We start from the raw sequence: 22,873 nt of genomic DNA, 5'->3' as shown, positions 1-22,873 counted from the left end.
GCCGCTGCCGCCCAGAGCGGTGGCGCGAGCGCCGGGTGGGGGCGGCTGCGCGCCGCCGTGCCCCCAGGCTGTGCGTGAGCCACCGAGCGTGCGGGTGGCCGTCCCTTCCCACTCCCTAGCGGGCCAGGGAGGGGGCCTCAACTGCGACGTTCGGAACCCTCAGTTTAGGGTTGGGGCCTCAGGCTGGGGTGGATTTCATGTACAGCTTGGCTGAACAGCTCTCAGCCGGGTGGGAGCCCTACCCCTTCCCAGGGCTGGCGCTCAGCATCTTTCTGCGCAGTTCTTTCCCGGAAGCTTGAAACAAAACCGACTTGATCTTGCTGTCCACACACAAGTGGTTTGCTGTTGTTGTTGTTGTTTTGTTTTTGTTTCTGTTTTTCTTCCGGTATGAGGAATCGAACTCACGACCTTGCTCTTGCCAGACAGGCGCGGTGCCGCCGAGCTAATTCCCCAGCCCCCACACAAGTGGTTTTAACACGTGTTTTTTGGAGTGCTCTGTTTGAACGTGGGTGCATAGCAATGAGTTTACACAGAAATGCTCAGCTTATGCTGCAAATATACTTGTTATTTTTATTTTTGTCTTTTTTTGTTTGTTTGTTTTGTCTTTTACGGTACCAAGAATGGAACTCAAGACCTTGCGCTTGCCAAGCAGGTGCTTTGCCGCTGAGCTAAATCCCCAGCCCCTGTTTTTGTCTTCTTGAGACAGGGTCTCGCTATGCAGTGCAGACTGGCCTTGAGCTCACTTTGTAGCCCAGATTGGCCTCGAACGCACAGCGATCCTCCTGCCTCAGCCTCCACAGTGCTCAGGCATGCGCCACCACGCCCGGCTAAATATAATTGTTTTTAAAGTTGTCACCCTCCTGAGCCATTGGCAACACCATAAACTATGTTGAGCTTCTATGTATCACAGCTTCAAAAACCAGAAAGTGCGTGCTGAATTTCCCCGGACTTGAGGCCTCCACCAAAGTAGATGTATGTTGTCTTTTAAAAATTTTATGGTAGATCGGAAGTTACTTAGCACACCGGGAACCGTGACCCTGAAATAGTCCTAGACTGGATTTGAAAATGGCGATGGCATCTCTTAACGCCTTTGATTATGTTTCAGATGGGAAGCTCCTCTCCAGTGATGTGACTCATTACGTGATCCCAGACTGGAAAGTTGTTCAAGATTACCTAGAGATCCTTGAGTTTCCGGAAATGAAGGGAATCATTTTCATGCAAACAGCTTGTCAGTCTGTACAACATCAAAGGGGCCGGAGGTACCTGTTTTACTTGCTTGCTTGCTTTCTCCCCTCCCCTCCCTTCCCCTCCCCTCTCTTTTCTAGTGCAGTTGAACCCCCACCTTCAGAAAAGGTCCCTTGTTGGCGGGAAAAGGGTAGATAGAATTCATTATTGTGTCAGAAAGGACTTTTCAAACTAATTTGGTATTCTCTTTGCTAGCCAAGAATGCGGTAACATTGTTTTATATTTCTGCCTCAACACCCCTCCAAAAGATCTGACTGTAGATCAATAAACTTCAGTGTCCATAGTATGTAGGTACTTAAGATTCTGGTGTGAGATGTCTTTTGCTTTTTTTTTTTTTTTTTTTTTTTTTTTTTTTGAGTCAGGGTCTGGCTATGCAGTTCAGGTTGGTCTTGAACTCACTATGTTTGGCCTTAAACTCACAGCGATCCTCCTGCCTCAGCCTCCCCAGTGCTGGGATTACAGGTGTTGCTTTGCATTTTTATAGTAGCAGCACTATTGTTTTTTTTTTCCTAATAATCATATTATTTAATCTTATTTACAAGATACTTTTTTTTCTGGCAGCATACATTCTTTTCTTGGAAAAAGAGGACTTTTAAATTTTAGGCACCTATATTGTGAATGCAAATTGTACTTATAATGATTCAAGAAACCAGAAACAACTTTAGATACTCACGTAACTACCAACCATTGCAACTGTATTTGCTAACCAAAAAGTTCCTAATTGACCCCATCTAAAATACTTGCCTTGACCAGGGATACAGCTCAGTGGCACAGTGCCTGCCTGGCAAGCGCGAGGTCACGAGTTCGATTCCTGGTACCAGAAAAATAAAACACTTGCCTTGTACCCAAATGAAGAATAGTTGTCCACGTTTTGAAAAATACTCTAAGAAATAGTTTTGCTTCATTAACATTGGAAAAGGTTTTTAATGATTTGAGCTTGACTATGTAAATAGCATATTGGGATTCTGTATCCAACCTCTTCACATCCCGTGTTATTTAATAAGCAGAAATGGCGTGTTTATTCTTTTTAAAAATCTTGTGATTTCTTAAGACCTTGGAAGTAAAGGATGAAGTGTTTTTATTTGTATGCAAAAATGACAGATTGTCCTTATGATACGCTCAGTTCAAAAAAAGTGCGCATTAACTAGATTGTGTACAGGATTTTTTCAGATAGACTATTTTAAAATGACTTGAAGTTGGTTTTGTTCAGACACAAAGATATAGATGTTTACATACATCTGGGTTTAAATGCTGCTCCAGGTGTCATATTTCAATTTCCGCTGCTAAAATCAATTTGTTTTATCACTGGGATGGTGAACACAACACAAGCCTCTTCAACTTCTGTTTTTTAAAATATTTTTAATGTTAGGGATTGTTTTAAAAGCCAATTCCTGGGACAGTCAAAGGCAAAGAGTTGGAATTTAAATGTCGTTTCTCCTGCACGGTTCAAGAGCAGTTAACTTAATGAAAAATTATTGGTTTTCTACTACTTTTCCATGGCTCTGAATATACTAGATGTGAATATGAAAGATGAAAAGTTATGAAATATGTCCTTACGATAACACCCTGGGTTTCCATTAGATAAGCACATTTTGAGGTTGTACTTTGAGGCAGTGGGAAATACGAAAGTCTTTGTACCTTTCACCACAGCCCTGGCGTTTTGTAGGGGTTAGAAGCGGGAAACAAAAAGGTAATAGAGATGCAGTAACCACAGAAAGGATAATTAAATCTGAACCATCTGAATGCAGGAGTGAGCCAGGTGTGGTGGTGCACTCCTGTAATCCCTGCTCTCTGGAGGCTGAGGCAGGAGGATCCCTGCAAGCTCAAGGCCAGCCTGGGTGACATAGTGAGTTCAAGGCCAGCTTGGACTGCTTAGCAAGATCATGTATAAAAAAAAAGAGAGAGAAAAGAAAAAAGAAAATGCAGAACTCTATGTGGAGTGTGAAGATTAAACCAGGATGGTCTCAGGAAGTAATAGGTTTGAGGGTTTGTTTTTTTTTCTTTGGCTTTTGGTTTTGTTTTGTTTTTTGAGACAGGATCTCACTATTTAAATTCAGGCTGGCCTCGACTTGCAGCAGTACCTCCTGCCTCAGCCTCCTGGGTGCTGGGATTACAAATGTGCAGCACCACACCCCTCGAGGGTAGTCTTGAAGTCTGTTACGAACTTAATTGATGGGGAAGAGGCAGGGAAGGGAATCAGCATGTGTGGGATTTAGCATTTGATTTACCTGTTAAGCAACCAGCAGGTGCCCTCAGGTTAACAGTTTAATAACCCCAATTACCTAATCCCTAGAAAGTGTCCCGTATTGAAAGCTAACTTTAAGATCGATGCTGGCTGTTGAGCCCGGATTTACTTTCTTATTTGGCTTTCCTAAGCGTTAATGCAAGTCATCTGGGCTTTTTTAAATTGACAAATAAGCCGGATGTGGTGGCACACACCTGTAATCCCAGCACTCTTTTCTTTTTTTTTTTTTTTTCGGTTTTTGGTTTTTCTCCGGTACCAGGAACCGAACTCATGACCTTGCGCTTGCGAGGCAGGCGCTTTGCCGCTGAGCTAAATCCCCAGTCCCCCCAGCACTCTTTAGGAGGCTGAGGCAGGAGGATTATCACAAGTTCAAGGCCAGCCTGGGCTTTATAGTTAGTTCAGGAGCAACCTGAACTATACAGCAAGACCCTGTCTCAAAAAAAAAAAAAAAAAATTGACAAAAATTCTACGTATTTACCACGAAGAACGAGACGCTCTGGCATCTGTACACACTGTGCAGAAGATTAACAATGGAACTGATTTTTTTTTTTTGTCTTTTTGAGACAGGGTCTGGTTATGCAGTTCAGGCTGACCTTGAGCTCACTTTGTCGCCCAGGCTAGTCTTAAACTCGCAACGATCCTCCTGCCTCAGCCTCCTGAGTGCTGGGATTACAGGCGTGCGCCACCACACCCGCCTTGATTTTTTTGTATTTAACCACACTTGGTGTAGCAGCGGATCTGTGTTCTGTTTCAGCTAATGTAGGGAAACATTTTGTTTGCTTTTCACTACTTCCTTGTTTTCTGAGATGCCAGTGAATGCTTCATTCTCGCCTAGAGGCTTCTCGGGACGTTTTTACTGAGGAAAGCTTTGTGGGTCCCTAATAGCTGTGTGGTCTGGTGCCTGGTATAAGGAGGCCTTGCTTTCTCCTTTCTCCTCCCACCTACCTGCCTTGGGCAGAGCTCCTGAGAGTCTCAGCACTTCCTGCCTCAGCTTCCCAGTGGTGTATATCAGAAGACTAGAATCATGGGATATTAGGTTGGGAAAAACTATGAGGTCACATGATCTGACTCTTCATTTAATACAGCAGGAGTACTGTAGCAGCCCTATTTCTTTTTTTTTTTTTTTTTTTTTGAGACAAGGTCTTACTTGTGCAGGCTGGCCTAGAACTCATTATGTATCCCAGGCTGGCTTCAAACTCAACAATCCTCCTGCTTCAGCCCCCTGAATGCTGAGATTACAGGTGTGAGCCACCACACCTAGCTTCAGTCCTATTTCTAAAAGAAAAAAAGCTGGGCATGGTGACACATGCCTGTAACCTCAGCACTCAGGGAGGCTGAGGCAGGAGGGTCATCACTTTGAGGCCAAGCCCGGACCACCTAGTGAGTTCAAGGCCAGTTTAAACTATGTAGTGAAACCCTATTGAAAGAAAGAAAGAGAAAAAGAAAGGGAAGGAAGGGAGAGAGAGAGAGAGAGAGAGAGAAAGGAAGGAAGGCATTCTTCTGGATACCCTTGTAATGGTACTTAAACATAAATCTATGTGTAAATCCTTTTTTTTTTCCCCAGGCAATGAGGATTAAACCCAGGGCCTTCACATGAACTATATCCCCAATTTTTTTTTTTTTAAGACAGGGTGTTACTAAATGCTCTGACTGGGCCTGAACTTGCCATCCTTCTGCCTCAGGCTCCCAGAGTGCTGGTATGACAGGTGTGCGCCATCCCACCCAGCTAATAAATCTATGTTTAAGTGCTTTACAGACCCTAAAACCAAATCAGATCTTTATATGAAGTAAAGAAAGCTACACAGTGTAACACCAGCAAATGAACATAGCAGGAGATTTTTTTTTTTTTTTTTTGAGTCAGGGTCTGGCTATGTAGTTCAGGTTGGTCTTGAACTCACTATGTATCCCGGTCTGGCCTTGAACTCACAGTGATCCTCCTGCCTCAGCCTCCCTAGGGCTGGGATTACAGGTGTTGCTTTGCATTTTTATAGTAGCAGCACTATTGTTTTTTTCTAATAATCAATATTATTTAATCTTATTTACAAGATACTTTTTTTTTTCCAGCAGCATACATTCCTTTCTTGGGAACAAGAGGACTTTAAATTTTAGGCTCTTGGGGCTGGGGGTTTAGCTCAGTGGCAAAGTGCCTGCCTGGCAAGTGCAAGGTTGTGAGTTCGATTTCTGGTACCAGAAGAAAAACAAACAAACAAATAAATTTTAGGCTCCTATATTGTGAATGCAAGTTTTACTTATAATGATCAAGAAACTGCACTTGATCTTAACCAAAAGGCTGAGAAGTGATTGATTCAAGAAACTAGAAACAACTTTAGGTTACTAGTGTAACTACCAACCATTGCAACTGTATTTGCTAACCAAAAAATTTCTAATTAGTTTTTTGAGACAAGGTCTAGGTATGTAAGTGAGGCTGGCCTTGATCTCATGGTGATCCTCCTGCTTCAGCCTCCTGAATGCTGGGATTACACTGGCCGACAGATTTTAAGTATCCAAGGGGGATGGGTTCCCGGATCCCCAAGGGTACTGAAATCTTTGCAGTCCCTTAACATCGAATGATGCAGTATTTGCCTGTGACTCATGCACCCCTTACCATGTTTGCTTTAAACCACGTGACTGTGAAGCCCTGAATGACGGCTGTTAGGCTGCACGAGTTATGGAGTAAGGCTGGAGAAATGTGCATATTTTCAGTATTTTCCCTCTGTGAGCAAGGTCCCCTTGGGTGCGGAACACGAAGATGCAGAAGGCCAGCTGTAATATGATGTGACAGGTGACATTGTCTCAGTGAAATGAGATCACAGCTGAGAATAATAGCAGAGAGACGGAACCTTTAATCTGTGTCTGTCTGTGCTGGGATTTTACGTTTATGTCAATAATGTCGGTGCAGAAATGCTGCTCGTGTGGGAGAATTGTACGAAACAGCATGACTGTTGTCAGGTCTTCGGCTGTCCGGGATAATCACACACCTGTCATCAGATAGTCCTCCAGTGTGGTATTTTGGTTTTGGTCTGTTGTTTTGTTTTGTTTTGAATACTGGGAGTTGAACCCAGGCCTTCACAATGAGCTACATCTCTAGCCCTTTTTCAGTTTTTGAGTTAGGATCTTGCTAAGTTGCACAGGGGGCCTGATTTTGTGATCCCCCTGCCTCAGCCTACAAGAATGCGGAGATTGTAGGTATGCATCACCTTGCCCAGCTTCAAATGCTTATTTAATAAGGGAATCAATTTATGACTTTGTAAGGCTGTTCTATCTACCACATTCGTGAATTCAGATGTACATTTCGTTTGTTTTGTTTTGTTTTGTTTTTGTTTTTTTCTGGTACCGGGAATCAAACTTATGACCTTGCGCTTGCCAGGCAGGCGCTCTGCCGCTGAGCTAAATCCCCAGCCCCCAGATGTACATTTGTGTTTGTTTATTTGTTTTTATGGTACTGGACATCAAACTCAGGGCCCTCACGCTGAGCTACATCCCCAGCACTTTTTAAAATTATTTTGAGGCAGGGTCTTGCTTAGTCGCTCAACCTTGTGATCCTCCTGTCTCAGTCTACCAGAGTGCGGAGGCTACAGGTCTGCATCACCATGCCTGACTGCATTTGTTTATTCTACCAGTGTTTACCAGAGCATGTAAGTTACAGAAACTGCTAGCACTAAGGATAAAGCAGTGAGCAACAGCAAGCCTAGTCCTGGGGGGCACTGGCAGGAATTGGGTAGTGTCACAAGCAGATACCATCTGCAGCTGTGACAGTTGCACTGAAGCACAGGGACCAGGCACCTGCAAGCCCCACCAAGTTCAGACAGAAGGCCTCACAGACCTTGGGGATTTCAGGGATGGGATTATGCAGGGGCAGATAACATGACCTGATTCTTGTCTTAAAAAGATTATTGGGCCAGGGGGAAAAGAAGCCCAGGGAAAAGAAGAGAGGTAGCTGTCATCCAGGTGACAGATTGTATTAGTCTGCTTTGTGCTACTATAACAAAATGCCTGGGGCAGACTACAATATAGAAAAAGAAGTTTATCCTAGCCCATGTTCTAGAGGTCTAAGATCAGGATGCTGCATCTGATGATGGTTGCCTTGGTGACAGTCGTGGGGCCACAGGGCACCACATAGTAAGGGACAGGGAGTGTATGTGTGTGTAATTCAGTCATGGGATAACCATCCTGATGAGCTCATCAGATTCTGACCGTTTGGTTGGCCCCCACTTCTAAACATGGTAGTCAGGTTAGGTGGTGTTTCCATTCTTGTTTTTACCTCTGGAACTGAGGAGAGAACCCAGAACTTTCACACTGAGCCACATCCCCAGCCCTTTTTACTTTTTTTTATTTTTTTAAATTTTGAGACAGGATCTTGCTAAATTGTCCAGACTAGGTTTGAACTTTTTTGTTTTTTTGTTTTTTGGTGTGTTTTTTTTTTACTATTTTTTTTTGTTTGTTTGTTTTGGTACTGGGAATCGAACTCAGGGCCTCGTGCTTGCCAGGCAGGCTCTGGGCCACTGAGCTACATCCCTGGCCCTAGGCTTGAACTTGTGATCCTCCTGTCCCAGCCTCCCAGAGTGCTGGGACTACAGGCATGTGCCACTCTCTGGCTGTGTCTGGCTAATTCCTGCCCTCTTAATATCTCGCAATGGAGATTAAGTTGAAATACATGATCCCAGCACTTGGGAAGCTGAGCCGGGGGAATTACCATGAGTTTGAAGCCAGCCTGGGCTACATAGTGAGACCCTGTCTCAAAAAAAAAAACAAAAAACCCTGCTTCTATGGAACACAGTGATGGATTTGGACATGTAGGATGGAAGAAGTGGCGTCGAGGGTAACACAGAGGGCCCTGGCTCACATCCCAGGACGGAAAGGGAACCCTCGGGAGTGCAAGGGGAAGGGTCAAGGCCAGGAGCTGGTATCTCTGGAGGGGTTCAGAGAGGGCGAAGCTGCTGCTGGGCAGCAACACAGTGTGTGTCGGTCAGGTTCCTGCCCCTGTGACAGCTACTGCAGGTGAGTAAGTTGCAAACAGAAAGCAAATGTCTCTTGGCTTCCAGTGTCGGAAGGGGCCTGTTCACCACTAAGTGCCCAGTGCTTCGGGGCCTGTGGCAGGCAGCACATCTCGGCAGAGTATGTGGTGGGGAAGGATGCTTGCTCCATAGCCAGCAAGCAGGGAGAGGAAGAGGAGGAGCCTATGGCCAGTGTCCCCTTTAAGGCCACGCCCCAATGACCTAAAGACCTGCCCATAGGCCCTGCCTCTTAAAGGGCCTGCCACTCCCAAATAGTGCTGCCAAGCCATTAACACGTGAACCTTTGGGGACATTGAAGATTCAAACTGTAGCAAGGTGATGGTCTACAGTGGACCCCAGACAAATGCCTTGGGAATAGCAGCTAATCTGAGGAGACACAGAAACATAGCCAGTGTGAAACCTGAGGACCTGGGAAAGGAAGTCCTAGGGTACCCCCAGACCTATCTGAAGAAACACACTGAGTGCAGAAGTCGCATCTACTTTTTTTTTTTTTTTTGAGACAGGGTCTCACTATGCAGGTCAGGCTGACTTTGAACTCACTTTGTAGCCCAGGCTGGTCTTGAATTTACAAAGATCCTCCTGCCTCAGCCTCCCGAGTGCTGGGATTACAGGCGTGTGCCAGCAGTATCTCTGCATCTTCCCATGAGCTGCGGGTTTCACTTCTAACCCTATAGTCCTACCCTTTGGGAGGCTAAGACAGGAGGATCGCTCGAGCCCAGCAATTAAGTTCATCTTCAAAAAAGAAAAGCCAATCTAAAGAAGTCAGTTTAGCTGTCTCCAAGAAACTTGAAATCTTTAGGTCATGCAGGTTTAGAAAACATCCAAGCCTGTCCAAGGACTGTAGGGTTTTTCCGTGAGACTGGACTCTGTAACCCTTACGATCTCATTGCGCCTGACCAAGCCATCACTGTTCTCTCATTTTACTCAAACTTGTTGAAAGCGCCATGACAGTCAGCGCTACCCCCACCCAGGAAACTCATCTGTCTCGCTCTGTCACAGCGCCGCACACCCTGACTCGCGGAAAATGCGACTGTGTGGCACGTGTGCACTGTTAAATTATAGCCACAGCCTGCTGTCACGCTCAGAGTGATCACTGTTGGTTTCCTGCTTTCCCCATTAGCATTCTCTTGCTCTTCATTTGATCCACCTGATGGAGGGCTGACACCCGGAAGGGTGCCTGAGAAATCTAAGAAGAATATACAGGAGTGAAACTTAAGATTTAGAAAACGCTTTTCAAATTAGACTTTTTTTTTTCTTTTGCTTTTTGAGACAGGATCTCGCTATGCAGTTCAGGCTGGCCTTGAGCTCACTTTGCAGCCCAGGCTGGTCTCGAACTCACAGCAATCCTCCTGCCTCAGCCTCCCGAGTGCTGGGATGACAGGGGTGCGCCACCATGCCCGGCTTATTTTTCTTTTAGCAAAAATTGTCATAATTTGATTTGATGGCAGTTCCTAGGCATGTCTGTAGCTTACCATTATTTGGTGAGGACTGAATTTGAGAATTCCTAGATTTTATAGCCAGGTGTGGTGGCGCATACCTGTAACCCCAGCACTCGGGAGGCTGAGGCAAGAGGATCACCTTGAGTTCCAGGCCAGCCTGAGCTGCAAAAGTAGTTCAAAGCCAACCTGGACTACATGGTAAGACTCTGTCTCAAATAAAAATAAATAAACAAATGGGAAATATCAGCTTAATATGTTTTATCAGTCAGTGTGAGGGTGGCTTTTATTTGTGTAAGTGGAGTTCTGTTATGAAAAGCTGCCATTGGGGCTGGGGATTTAGCTCAGCGGCAAAAGCGCCTGCCTGGCAAGCGCAAGGTCATGAGTTCGGTTCCTGGTACCGGAGAAAAACAAAAAAAAACAAAAAAAAAAAAAACAAAAAAGAAAAGCTGCCATTCATAGACGTGGAACTGAACCCCTTTGTTCATTATGATATATTATACCTTGCAATTGCTTGATCATTTTGTTTTGCTTTGGCTTGGTGTTTTTGGACTGTTTTCTGTTTTTGTGTTTGTTTTTTGTCTTTTTTGAGACAGGGTCTAGCTATGCAGTTCAGGCACACCTTAAGCTCACTTTGTAGCCCAGGCCGGTCTTGAACTCACAATGATCCCCAAGTGCTGGGATTCCTGGAGTGTGCCACCGTGCCCGGCTGAACTGTTTATTTATATTTTTTGCCATGCTGGGAATGAGATCCAGGGTTTATTCATTCAAGGTAGCACCCTATCACTGGGATACAGCCCCAGCCAGATTCTCTTTAAGGTAGCTCAAAGTTAGCCTTACTGTACTAAGAAAACCAAACAGTATTTCTCATTTTCTAACAAAGTATAAGACAGATGGCCACCTTAATGGCTGGTTTACTCTAGCACCAAATCACCAGTGCTGAGGACATGAAAGATATTGGTATTTATTTGGACAGAGTCAGTTACAGAGTTCTATGTTTGGTTTGGTCTCACTAAATTGCCCAGGCTGGCTTTGAACTTGAGATGCTCCTGCCTCAGCCTCCTAGATAGTTGGAATGCCACACAGTTTGAATTAATAGGCATGTACCACTCCTGACTAGGGCTGATTTTATATTTATTTTATTTATTTATGTATTTATTTATTTATTTGACAGGATCTTTCTATGCAGCACAGGCTGACCTCCAAGTCATCAGCCTCTCAAGTAGCTGGGATTACAGGTGTGCCCCACTTCACCCCACTGGGTTTAATTTTTGATTTTGACATTGTTGAAAGCATCTTTTTTTTTTAAAGCATCTTTTGATGGGAGAATCCTTCCAACTTCCTCTTAGCTTTCTGCCAGTAAACTGTTACCTCTCTTTTATGTAAATCAGGCCAATTGCAAAAATAAAACTCACAGATAAAGCCCTAAACCTATTTACCTTACATGTCCTTTGCTAGGTCTGCCAGCAAACAGTAAACCTGTGGAATGCTAATTCCATTTCTAGAACAAAGTGAGGTTCAAAACTAAAGTGCCAGCCGGGTATAGTGGCACAGGCCTGTAATCCCACTACTTGGAAGGCTGAGGCAGGAGGATTCCCTCAAGCTCGAGGCTAGCCTGGGTTACATTGTGAGTTCAAGGGCAGCCTGGACTGCATGGCAAGACTGTCTCCAAAAGGCGAAAATAAAGTGTGAGACTCTGCCTGCCTGTGTGCACGAAGGCTTTGACGAGGGATAGGACAGTACGATTCCATAGGAAATCAGCCCTAAATCTCCGAGGGGCCAGGGAGGACAAGTGGTTTAATTAATCTGCAAACTAACCAGGCCCTAGGCAAGCTCCTCCTAGGAGGCAAAACCGAGCTGTGGGAGTGGCCCAGCGGCGCTGAGCACGCAGAGGCCCAGAGGAATAAATGCCCCGGGTTTTAAACAATCCATCGTTTGCTCTCAAGCCCCTCCTCTCCGGGACCCTTAGCGGAGCCGGCAGCAGATGAACGCCTGCCGTGCAGATTGATGTACCCCCTCTGCGTTGCAGACAGTATAACAAACTGCGGAGCCTGCTGAAGGACGCGCGCCACGACTGCATCCTCTTCGCTAACGAGTTCCAGGAGTGCTGCTACCTCCCCCGGGAGAGGGGCGAGGCCGTGGAGAAATGGCAGACCAGGTGCGGTGGGGTCCCCTGTGCTCCGCACCGGCCCTCCGGGGCTGGAGCCTACCCGCGGTCACGCTGGGACTGTGATCGGTACCAAAATGCGTACTGAGCCCGTATTTTAGATTGTTACATGCTTTTAAAACTAGTGAAGGAGTCGTAGGTACCCCGAGTGAGTTCCCCTAGAACCTCATGGCTAGCAGGATCCTCGAAGGGATCTAGAAATCATGCCTTGTGCGTGCGCGCGCATGCGTGTGGCGGGGGTGGGGGAAGGGCTCCTCACTGGAGGTGCTCGTCATTCCATACGATGCTCCGTGGCCCAGCCTCCAGCTGAAGGATGTGAACAGAGGACTGAGCCTCGTGTTTTCAAGGCCTTGAGGAGTTGTGCAGAATGAACGCAGTTGCTATGGGGGTTGGATGTCTCCGGGCTGGCGGGTGCCTTCTGATTCACTCTGTATCCCCCGGAGCCCCAGAGTGGGGCTTACATATCGCGGAGCTTCAGGAGGTGTTCATTGAGTGAATGAATGAGTGGCTATCCCTTTGATCTCAAGGACAGCAGAGTGAGAGCTGAGTATGGGAGGCTGAGGCAGGAAGATCGCCAGGAGTTTAAAGCCACTTTGCATCAGTCTGCCTGCTTGGGGGAGCTCACGCTTTGCCCTGTCCCGCAGGAGCATCTACAATGCGGCCGTCTGGTACTATCACCACTGCGGGGACAGGATGCCCATCGTGATGGTAACCGAAGATGCAGAGGCCATTCAGCAGTATGGGAGCGAAACCCAGGGAGTGTTTGTGATTTCTTTCAAGGTATTTCGGGTCGTTGGGCGTAATCGGCAGTGTGCGTGAGCAGGCGCATGCGCGTTCATGTCCCGAGGAGCGCGCAACCCGTGGGTCCCAGCACAGAAAGAGAAAATAAGGGAGGGCATGAAGATGTGATCTGTGTCGCTCCCCAGCTGATCAACTCGACTTCGGCCAGTTCCTGGGACTGGAAGGCATAATGTATCCACCACCAGCCCAACGAGCCCTGCTGACAATAAAGCCATTTTTGTTTTGATTATTATTTTTTTAGTGCAGAAATTAAACGCAGGCTCTTATGCATGCTCAGTACACCCTACCTACCTCTGAGCTACACCCTGGCGCCCAAGCTAATGTTTATAGTTACTGCAGATCCGGAAATGATGATGCTGGTGAAACAAGACTGCAGTCTCAGCTGGGGATGGTGGTGCACACCTGTACCCCAGCACTGTGGGAGGCTGAGGCAGAAGGATCACAAATTTGAGCCAAGCCCAGGCAATGTAGCAACTTAGCAAACCCTGTTGCAAAAATTTAAAAATGGGCTAGGAATGTAGCTTAAAGTTTCTGGGTTTAATTTCCATTTTTGATCCACAAAATAGCAGTTTTACATGGCCCCGGTTATTAGTACTTTTTGGTTTTGGGTTTTTTTGTTTTGCTTTGTTTCATTTTTGTCTTTTTTGAGACAGGATCTCGCTATGCAGCTCAGGCTGGCCTTGAGCTCACTGTGTAGCCCAGGCTGGTCTCGAACTCGCAACGATCCTCTTGCCTCAGCCTCCCGAGTGCTGGGATTACAGGCGTGCGCCACCACGCCCGGCCCCCTGGTTATTAGTAATAATCAACATGTATCTATGCCAAGCATAGTGCATTCTGGGAGTGTAGTAAGAGACATAAGTATTATTTCACTTAATTCTAGCACCAACTCTATGAGGTTAGTCTTATCTCACCTTATTGGTAAGGAACTAAAGCACAAAAAGGCCAGGCCACTTGTCCGAGATCACACACTAGGAAACGGCAGCACCGGGACCAGTCCCCAAGCAGTGGAACACCAGGGCTCTTCACCCCCAGGGTGAGCTGCTCGCAAATGGCTTTTCTGACCACACACATACAGCACCAAGGCCACTGTTTTCCAGCTGTCGCCCACTCTCCCTCACCAAAGGCTCTTCCATCAGCAAAGGGCAGATCGCAGCTGGAAGAGGCTCATGGCTGTCAGCCTCTTCCTGCTGTCATGGCAACACAGCTGTTGATATCTCTTAAGAACCTTTGCAGAGAACAAGGCAACTGCTAACCTCTCAGTAGATGCTGGGTTCTCCTGTCTGCCCAGTGGGCCCATCAGGTTCTGCTGGCTGATTTCGTCTTTCGCTTTCTGTTTTGTTTTGTTTGTACCAAAAATCAGACTCAGGACCTTGCACTTGCCAGTCAGGCACCGTGCCTCTGAGCGATATCCCGGCCCTGGTTTCATCTTTTTTTGTTGTTTTTTTTTCTGGTACCGGGAATCGAACTCACGACCTTGTGCTTGCCAGGCAGGCTCTGTGCCGCTGAGCTAAATCCCCAGCCCTGTTTTCATCTTTTGATTGCATGTACTAGCACACAGCCCGCTCTCACCCGTCAGTTTACAGCCTGCCTGGCCGCATTCTGAATTGTAGATTCTCAGAGGTGCCCGTGTGCACATACTGCTAAAGATTTGCCAATAGAATTTGCTGGGCCCTGCTATAAAAAAGTGCTTGGCATGCCGGAGAATTCCAGGGGCACTGGATATTAATGACTGTGTCACTTGTTTTTTCGGCTCCAATACATCTTGTCTTGTTCCTACAGAGGACGGTTGACTAAAATTACATTTTTCTACTTTTTGTGGAAATTACTTTTCTTTGTAGTCCAGCAGTGTAGGACAGTTTTATTTTGTAGAGCACTTCTCAAGCAAACGGTGTGACCGAGGGCCTCAGACAGCTGAACGTTAGCAGAGAGAAAGACAGAGAGAGATTGTGACATTCAGGTGAGAGGGAAGCCCAGAATTATCTTTGGGGATTTGAATTTATATGGACTAGAGCCAAGGTGATAAATAGTTCTCAGGTTGGTGCTTCAAGATGACAAAAGTTTGGTGTTGATGAGTGAGAAGTGACCTGGAATTGGGGATGCTGATTTTAAACAGAGAAAACTTCTGGAAAGAAGATGGGGGGAGGGGGGGGACGACAATTTGAATAGGGCCCTGAAATTGGAGAAATGCTCGAGTTGACAGTAAGGGTGGTTTTTGTTTTTTGCATTTTTTGCAATTTGAGAAATGACAATGTGCTAGACTCTACTATAGACTTAATTTTTATTTATTTATTTATTTATTTAGACAAGGTTTAACAATGTAGTTCAGGCTGAACTTGAACTCACTTTGTTTCCCAGGCTGGCCTTGAACTCACAATCCTCCTGCCTCAGCCTCCCAAGTGCTGGGATAACAGGTGCATACCACCATGCCTAGCCTATCTTAGATTTAAAACTGAGTTTGAAAACATATTAAAAGATAAGAGTACAGCCAGGTGTGATGGTGCACACCTGTAATCTCTGCATGAGGGAAGCTGAGGCAAGAGGATTGCTACAAGTTTGAGGCCACTCTGGGCCACTTGGTGAGCTCAAGGCCACCGTGACCTATATAGTGAGACTGCCTAAAAAAAAAAAAAGGTAAGAATATACTCAACTCACAATCTTTTCCTGGCTGTTCTCTGTAGGCTTGTATGTACCAATGAGCTCGATAGAAAGATAGACTACCTGGATTTGGGGGTGGGCTGTGTGGTGCATTTGGAGAAAGGTTTGCAAGTACAGAGAGCCTGGGAGGTAGAAGTGGGCCATGGTGGGGCGGCCTCTCCAGAGTTCCCTTGGCCAGGCTTCAGGGACTAAGAAGATGGTAGAAAATGAACTGGTAGCATGAGGCTCAGAACCAGGCACAGTGGCACATACCTGTAATCCCGGCACTCTGGGAGGCTGAGTCAGGAGGACCACAAGTTCAAGCTTAGCCTGGGCAACTTAGCAATTTAGGAGGACCCTATCTCAAAGTAAATACTTAAAAAAAAAAAAAAAAAAACATCACTGGTCATTCAAGAAATTAAAAAAAAAAAGGAGCTGAGAATGTAGCTCAGTGTGAAAGGTCTGGGTGCCAATCCCTAGTGCCAAAAAAGAAGGAAAGAAAAAAAGAACAGAGGCCAGGAACGGAGTGCTCACCTGCCCCACACATGCACGCACGCCGCCGCCTCGCCCCCCGGGAGGAGTTCTGTCAGTACCACCGTGAAGAGTCCTCCCTTCCGCACTTCTCTGTGCCTTTCCTAAATGCAGGACTACCTGGACAACTTCTGGCCGGATTTAAGGGCTGCCCACGAGCTGTGCGAGTCCATCCTACAGTCCCGCCGGGAGCGGGAGAGCGAGAGCCAGGAGGGCCGCGGCCGGGAGTACGCGGAGCACCTGCCGCTGGAGGTGCTGGAGGCCGGCATCAAGTCGGGGCGCTACGTGCAGGTGAGGGCTCCAGGAGGCAGCGCCGCGTTGCGGCCTCCTCCTGCTGCCGGCCTCTGCGTCCCCGGGCAGCGCGCGGCACATGGGGTGGGTGCGGAGGGATCTGGGCGCCGGTCTGCTTACGGTCCTGCCTGTCCGGGTGGAGCTGCTGTCTTACTCCAGCGGCGTGGAGAACTGCTTGGGCGGGGTCCGGAGCTGCCTTGGCTTTTGGGGTTTTGTTTTGCTTTGAGACAAGAGTCTTGCTCCGTAGCCCAGGATGGCCTCGAACTCACAGCAATCCTCCTGCCTCGGCCTCCCAGATTGTTTTAGGGGTGCGTCACCGCGTCCACCAGGAGCTGCCTGGAAATGATGCCTGTCGATAGGAAAGAAATGCATCGTCTTGAGTCAGGGTGTGGAGGTTTGGCGACATTATAATATCTGTGATTTCAGCCCCTGCACTCCGTGGGCATTTTCCTGCCCCCTGATCATCCCCTCAAACCCAGGTGACGCCAGGGTCTGGAGAACCAAGGTCATATCATGATTCTCGTTTCAGCAGTTTATGTCCGCTCCTGTTCACAGGCTGAACCACGCAGATACAGAACTGTCCTGGCATAGAGCTCATATTTATTCTCTTTTCGACTTTTTTTTTTTTTTTTTTTTTTTTTTTTTTTTTTTGGTTTTTCTCTAGTACCGGGAACCGAACTCACGACCTTGCACTTGCCAGGCAGGCGCTTTGCCGCTGAGCTAAATCCCCAGCCCCATATTTATTCTCTTTATGTTTACTTTTTCATCTGTTCACTCCTTCATGGTTGTGGTGCTGAAGATCAAACCCAAGGCCTCCCACACGCTAGGCACATGCTTTACCTCTGAGCTCCACTCCAGACCTGGAATCGACATTCCTGACCAGCAACTCAGAAGGTTTTTATTGTGACCAAAACTTGAGGGTAGCACACGGAAGTCCCTGCCAAACGTGGGAGTATTTTAAATGTTGTAGCTAAAGAGTAGTTCGAAATGATAGTATCGGGCTGGGGATACAGCTCAATGGCATAAGCGCCTGCCTGGCAAGTGCAAGGTCCTGAGTTTGATTCCTGGTACCAAAAAAAAGACAGGAAAAAAAAAAAAAGGAAATGATGGTATCCTCTCAGGACAAATTAATATTATTCTTCTAGAAAGGGATTGTAGCCGGGCGTGGTGGCACACACCTGTAATCCCAGCACTCAGGAGGCTGAGGCAGGAGGATCGTTGTGAGTTCGAGGCCAGCCTGGGCTACAAAGTGAGCTCCAGGCCAGCCTGAACTGCACCAGCGAGACCCTGTCTCAAAAAGACAAAAAAAAAAAAAGAACAAAACATAGAGAGAGATTGTATACCAGCACTCAAGAGGCTGACACAGGAGGATTCCTGAGAGTTTGAGGCCAGCCAGGGCTACACAGTGAGTTTGAGGTCAGCCTGGAGTACATAGCCAGACCGTGTCTCAAAACAAAACAAAAGAGATCAGAAACTTTTAAAGAATATCACGGGGATATTTTTATAAGATTTTAAAAACTACACCTTTTGGAGGCACACCGGGCAGGTAAGAAATTCTCTCACAGATTTTTCTATTATGATTTCAGGGCACTCTGAATGTGAACAAACACAGAGCCCAAATAGAAGCTTTCGTTCGACTTCAAGGAGCCAGCAGTAAAGATTCAGGTGCAGCATGACGCGCGCGCACGGCCACGCTCCTTCTTCAGCCTGCTGCCCCGCAGCGAGGAACAAAGCTGACACTCGTGTCACTCGGCCCACGTCGGTGTGCACTGGGCTTGTGGGATTTTATATTTTTTCCCCCTTGCTTTCGTCTCTAGTTTTGATTATATCTTATATTACCTTTTAAAAAAAATTTTTTTTTTTTTTTTTTGTTTTTCTCCAGTACCGGGAACCAAACTCACGACCTTGCGCTTGCCAGGCAGGCACTTTTTGCCGCTGAGCTAAATCCCCAGCCCCTTAAAAAATTTTTTAAGTTTTCATTAACACAGATGAACATCTTTAGAGGGCATGGCGTGATAGTTCAGCGCACATCTACAATGTGCAAGGGTCAGCTCGGGAGAATCGCTGCGCCCACCGCTCACACGGCATCTCCTTGCGTGGAGAGCCTTCGGAGTCCTCCCAGCAAACACTCAGTCCATATTGTCAGCACAGTGACTCCCCTTGCTGCGGGGCACGGGAAGTTTTCCTTCCGAGCTGATGCGCCCTAGTTCCTGGTTTTATTGCACTAAACTTTAAGATGCAGAGAAGCACAGTTGCTTGCCCGGAGCAGCCCCGCCGGTTAGGCTGAGATCGCAGACATCTTGTGTTCTGACTCAGTGTGTGCGGCCTTTCACTTGTCCCTGGGAATGGAACCCAGGGCCTTGCACGTGCTAGGCACGCATTCCACCGCTGGGCTAGAGTCTATAAATTGCCCCAACTGGACTCTAACTTTTAACCTTCTTGCCTCAGCCTCCTGAATAGCTGGGATACAAGCAGGAGTCTTCTCGCCTGAGTTATATTACCTTATCAAATCATTTCAAAGAAGTAACCAAGCGATAACAATGTATAAATAAGCTATCACTCAGGCATGGTGGTGCACGCCTGTCATCCCAGCGCTCAGCAGGCTGAGGCAGGAGGATTGTCACGAGTTCAGGGCCAGGCTGGGCTCCCTAGTGACTTCGAGGCCAGCCTGGGCTATAAAGCGAGACCCTGTCTCAAAACGAAACACAAAAGGTAATGGGGTGGCCTGGGTGAAAGCCCACCCTATGCTGTGAGCCGGTGATAGTTTCTCCACCTATAACCAGCAGAAGTGTGACCTTGAAAATGTGACCTTTGCAAGGCAGGAGCTGTTACGTGCGGGAGAGGCGCTTAGACCCTGGTGCGTCTGAATCTCCTGGCGCACAGTGCGGCTCCGCGGCCCTCACGGGTCTCTGTACCGCCCGCCACAGGCTTAGCTAGCGACATCCTCATCCACGGCGTGAAGGCCCGGAACCGCGCCATTCACGGGGATGTGGTGGTCGTGGAGCTGCTCCCGAAGGGCGAGTGGAAGGGAAGGACCGGCGCCCTGTGTGACAACGACAGTGAGGACAAGGCCTCGGGCGAGGCCCCCAGCGACCCCATGCCCACAGGTGAGCCGCACCCCACACCTGACAGGGGCAGCCGTGTTGCTCCTGGAATTACTGCTTCCTCCTGCCTAGCAGATACCTTGTGTCAAAACACCAGAAAAAAGTGAAAATCCTTGACGTTTCCCAGTGGACTGGAGCCTGAGGTTCGTGAGGGACAGGCGGGTTCAAGGTGTCCCATCAGGCCCCATAGAAGAAAGGCCATCTGGCCATGTACCAAAAAAATTACCTATCCTAAAGGTAGCAGTCTTCAACACTCTAAGAAGGCAGGTCTCCGGGCACCTCTTGACCCACACGCCTGTGACTGAAAAAACTGGCTCTTTGCACCACCTCCCGTCCACTAAGCCAGTCCCAGCCAGGTAGGGACACCTGACCCGGTCACGCCTTATTCTCTCCTGTCTCCCCAAAGGCCGCGTGGTGGGCATCCTTCAGAAGAACTGGCGTGATTACGTGGTGACTTTCCCATCCAAAGAGGAGATCCAGTCTCAGGGCAAAAATGCTCAGAAGATCCTCGTTACCCCGTGGGATTACCGAATCCCCAAAATTCGCATCAGCACCCAGCAAGCCGAAGCCCTGCAGGTAGCTGACATTGAATCTCTCTTCTCCTTCTGTCTCTGCCAGCCGCTGCTCAGCACCAGGAAGCACTGCGAGTTCTTCTGCTTAAGAGGAAATCAATTATTGATGGATTCTAGCACTTCAAGATCCTGTTTTTAAAAAATTCTAAATATATAAGAACTATCTATTAAGTAGTCCATGGTTAATAAATGAAGGCTGCGGTGAAATCGTCCTAGAAAGAACTCTGTAGGACAAGCAGAGCAAACATACATTATCCTGCTGTCCAACCCAGAAACTTGGAATAGCTACACTTTGCCAACATTAACAAGCTTTCTTCCAGCCAGCGACATAGAAATACGATCGCTCCGGCCTGTGGGGATGATGTAGTGGTACTTCGCAGAATTGCTTCTCCATAAAGACGTACAGCGCCGGAGAGAAGTCATAACCAGAAAGTTAGGAATTAACCTTTCCTGGTGGCTGAGCATGCAGACATGGTCCAGCTTTGTAGTTTGCAAATGAGATACTAAGCTGAATGTCCCCACCCACTGACCTACCTGGTCATTGGACCTTTGCATCTGGAGGCTTTTGCAGACCCTCTGAGGCCACCAGTTGCAGCCACTATTACTATTTCCATTTCTACGGTTTAGCCAAATTGTTAGGCAGTAGGGAATCCAGCTTACACCAACACCTTCTTTCCCACTAAAGAGCATCTTAAGGGGCTGGGGATTTACCTCAGTGGCACAGCACCTGCCTGGCAAGTGCAAGGTCATGAGTTCGATTCCCGGTACTGGAAAAAAAACAAAAAACCATCCTAAGGCTTCAAGAAAATTAGACCTGCCAGATGTGGTGGTGCATGCCTGTAATCCCAGCACTTGGGAGGCTGAGGCAGGAGGCTCATCACAAGTTTGAGGCCAGCCTGGGCTCCACAGTGAATTCAAGGCCGGCCTGAACTGTATAGCTAGACCCTATCTCAAAAAAAAAAAGAAAAGAAAACCGAAAAAGCTTCATTTGGACCATGTATAATTGGGTTTTTCCACTGTTGCAAATGTTAACTAAACTGTTACAACTGGGTTTCATAGACTGAAATTTCCAGTCCACTAACTTGATATAGAGATAATGCCTCCCTTCAAAATAGCAACCTAAGTATCTGCACGCCATCTGGCAGTTCTGTAGAATGAGAATGAAAAACAAAGAATCAAATAAGCCAGGGCACACCTTGGCTGCAGATCGCCCCTCTCTGGAACCCAGTGCTCTCTGTCTTGTTTGTTTGGTGCCTGTAACAGAACCACTGAGGCCTACTCCTGGCTCGCTTTTATTTCCCTCCATGCAGGACTTCAGGGTGATCGTGCGCATTGATTCCTGGGAGTCAACGTCCCTGTACCCAAACGGACACTTTGTCCGTGTGTTAGGAAGAATCGGCGACCTGGAGGGGGAGATTGCGACCATCCTGGTGGAAAACAGCATCTCTGTTGCCCCCTTCTCAGAGGCTCAGGTCAGACTTCCCAGGGGCCTGGGGCTTTGCCACAGACACCTTCTGCTTTGTTTGTTTGTTTGTTTGTTTTTGTATTGGGAATCGAACTCAGGACCCTGCACTTGCTAGGTAGGCGCTTGTGCCACTGAGCTATATCCCCAGCCCTCTGCTTTGGTTTTGTTGTAGTTGCATCATTAAGAAAGAAACACCTCGCAGCCAAGTGTGGTGGTGCACACCTATGATCCCACCACTCTGGAGGCTGAGGCAGGATGACTGCTGCAATTTCAAGGCCAGCCTGGGCTACATAGTGAGTTCAAGGCCAACCTGAACTGTATAGTGAGACCTTGTCTCTGAAACCAAGAGAGAGAGAGAGAGAGAGAGAGAGAGAGAGAGAGAAAGGAACGGAGGAAGGGAGGGAAGGAAAGAGGGAGGGGAGGGAAGGGGAGAGAAGAGAAGGGAAGGGGAGGGAAGGGGAAAAAAGGAAAAGAAAGGGAAGGGAAGGCGGCCAGGTGTGGTGGCACATGCCTGTAATCCTAGCACTTAGGAGGCTGAGGCAGGAGGATCGCTGTGCATTCAAGGCCAGCCTGGGCTTATATAGTAAGTTCAAGGCCAGCCAGAACTATGTAGTGAGACCTTGTCTCAAAAAAAAAAAAAAAAAAAAAAAAAAGGGAGGGAGGCAGGCAGGGAGACAAACCCTTATTCTATGGGACATTGTCCATTAGCCCACTGTCTAAAGCCACCAAATAATGAAAAAGTTCTCCCTCCTCTTTATTCTGTATTTGCCTTGAGGGTTTTTTGTTTGTTTTTGCTTTTGTTTTTTGGAGAGAGAGTCTTGCTATGTAGTCCATGCTGGCCCTGTACTCAGCCTCCCAAGTGCCAGGACTACAGGTGTGCAGCACCAGGTCTGGCTTTTTTTGTTTGTTTTGGTACCTGGAATTGAACTCATGACCTCATGCTTGCCAAGCAGGTGCTGTGTGGCTGAGCTAAATCCCTAGCCCTTGGCTTTTATTCTGTATTTGGACCACACTAAAGTCAGCTTCAAGTATGGAATTCGTTTCCTACAGTCCCCCAGCTCTTAAATTTCCACATTTTTCAACTGTGCTTAAAAATGGCATGCTTAGGCTGGGGACTTAGCTCAGTGGCACAGTGCCTGCCTGGCAAGTGCAAGGTTGTGAGTTCGATTCCCAGTACCGGAAACGCGCCCCCCACCAAAAAAATGGCATGCTAACCCAGTATAGTGGCACACGCCTGTAATCCCAGCACTTGGGAGGCTGAGGCAGGAAGATTATTACAAGTTTGAAACCAGCCTGGGCTACAAAGTGAGCTCAAGGCCAGCCTCAACTGCATAGTGAGACCCTGTCTCAAAAAGACAAAAAAAAAA

At 47.4% G+C, this 22,873-nt stretch overlaps 1 protein-coding gene across 1 annotated transcript in view; it reads left to right on the top strand.

The window, feature by feature from the left end:
• Positions 1–1,105: 1,105 nt before the first annotated feature.
• The window catches only part of Dis3l (DIS3 like exosome 3'-5' exoribonuclease), a gene marked incomplete at its 5' end in the record, with an annotated part of 34,080 nt that continues 12,312 nt past the window's right edge, over positions 1,106–22,873 (top strand). The window contains 8 exon segments of the mRNA XM_005393704.2: positions 1,106–1,259; positions 11,971–12,099; positions 12,753–12,888; positions 16,189–16,365; positions 17,952–18,030; positions 19,293–19,472; positions 19,876–20,045; positions 21,352–21,513. Of these exon segments, the coding sequence (XP_005393761.2) occupies positions 1,106–1,259; positions 11,971–12,099; positions 12,753–12,888; positions 16,189–16,365; positions 17,952–18,030; positions 19,293–19,472; positions 19,876–20,045; positions 21,352–21,513 (1,187 nt within the window).

This window comes from Chinchilla lanigera, unplaced genomic scaffold (assembly GCF_000276665.1).
Source record: "Chinchilla lanigera isolate Chin_1 unplaced genomic scaffold, ChiLan1.0 scaffold00049, whole genome shotgun sequence".
Lineage (NCBI taxonomy): Eukaryota > Metazoa > Chordata > Mammalia > Rodentia > Chinchillidae > Chinchilla > Chinchilla lanigera.
Note: the sequence above shows the minus strand (reverse complement) of the source record. Positions and strands in the feature narration are given on the sequence as shown.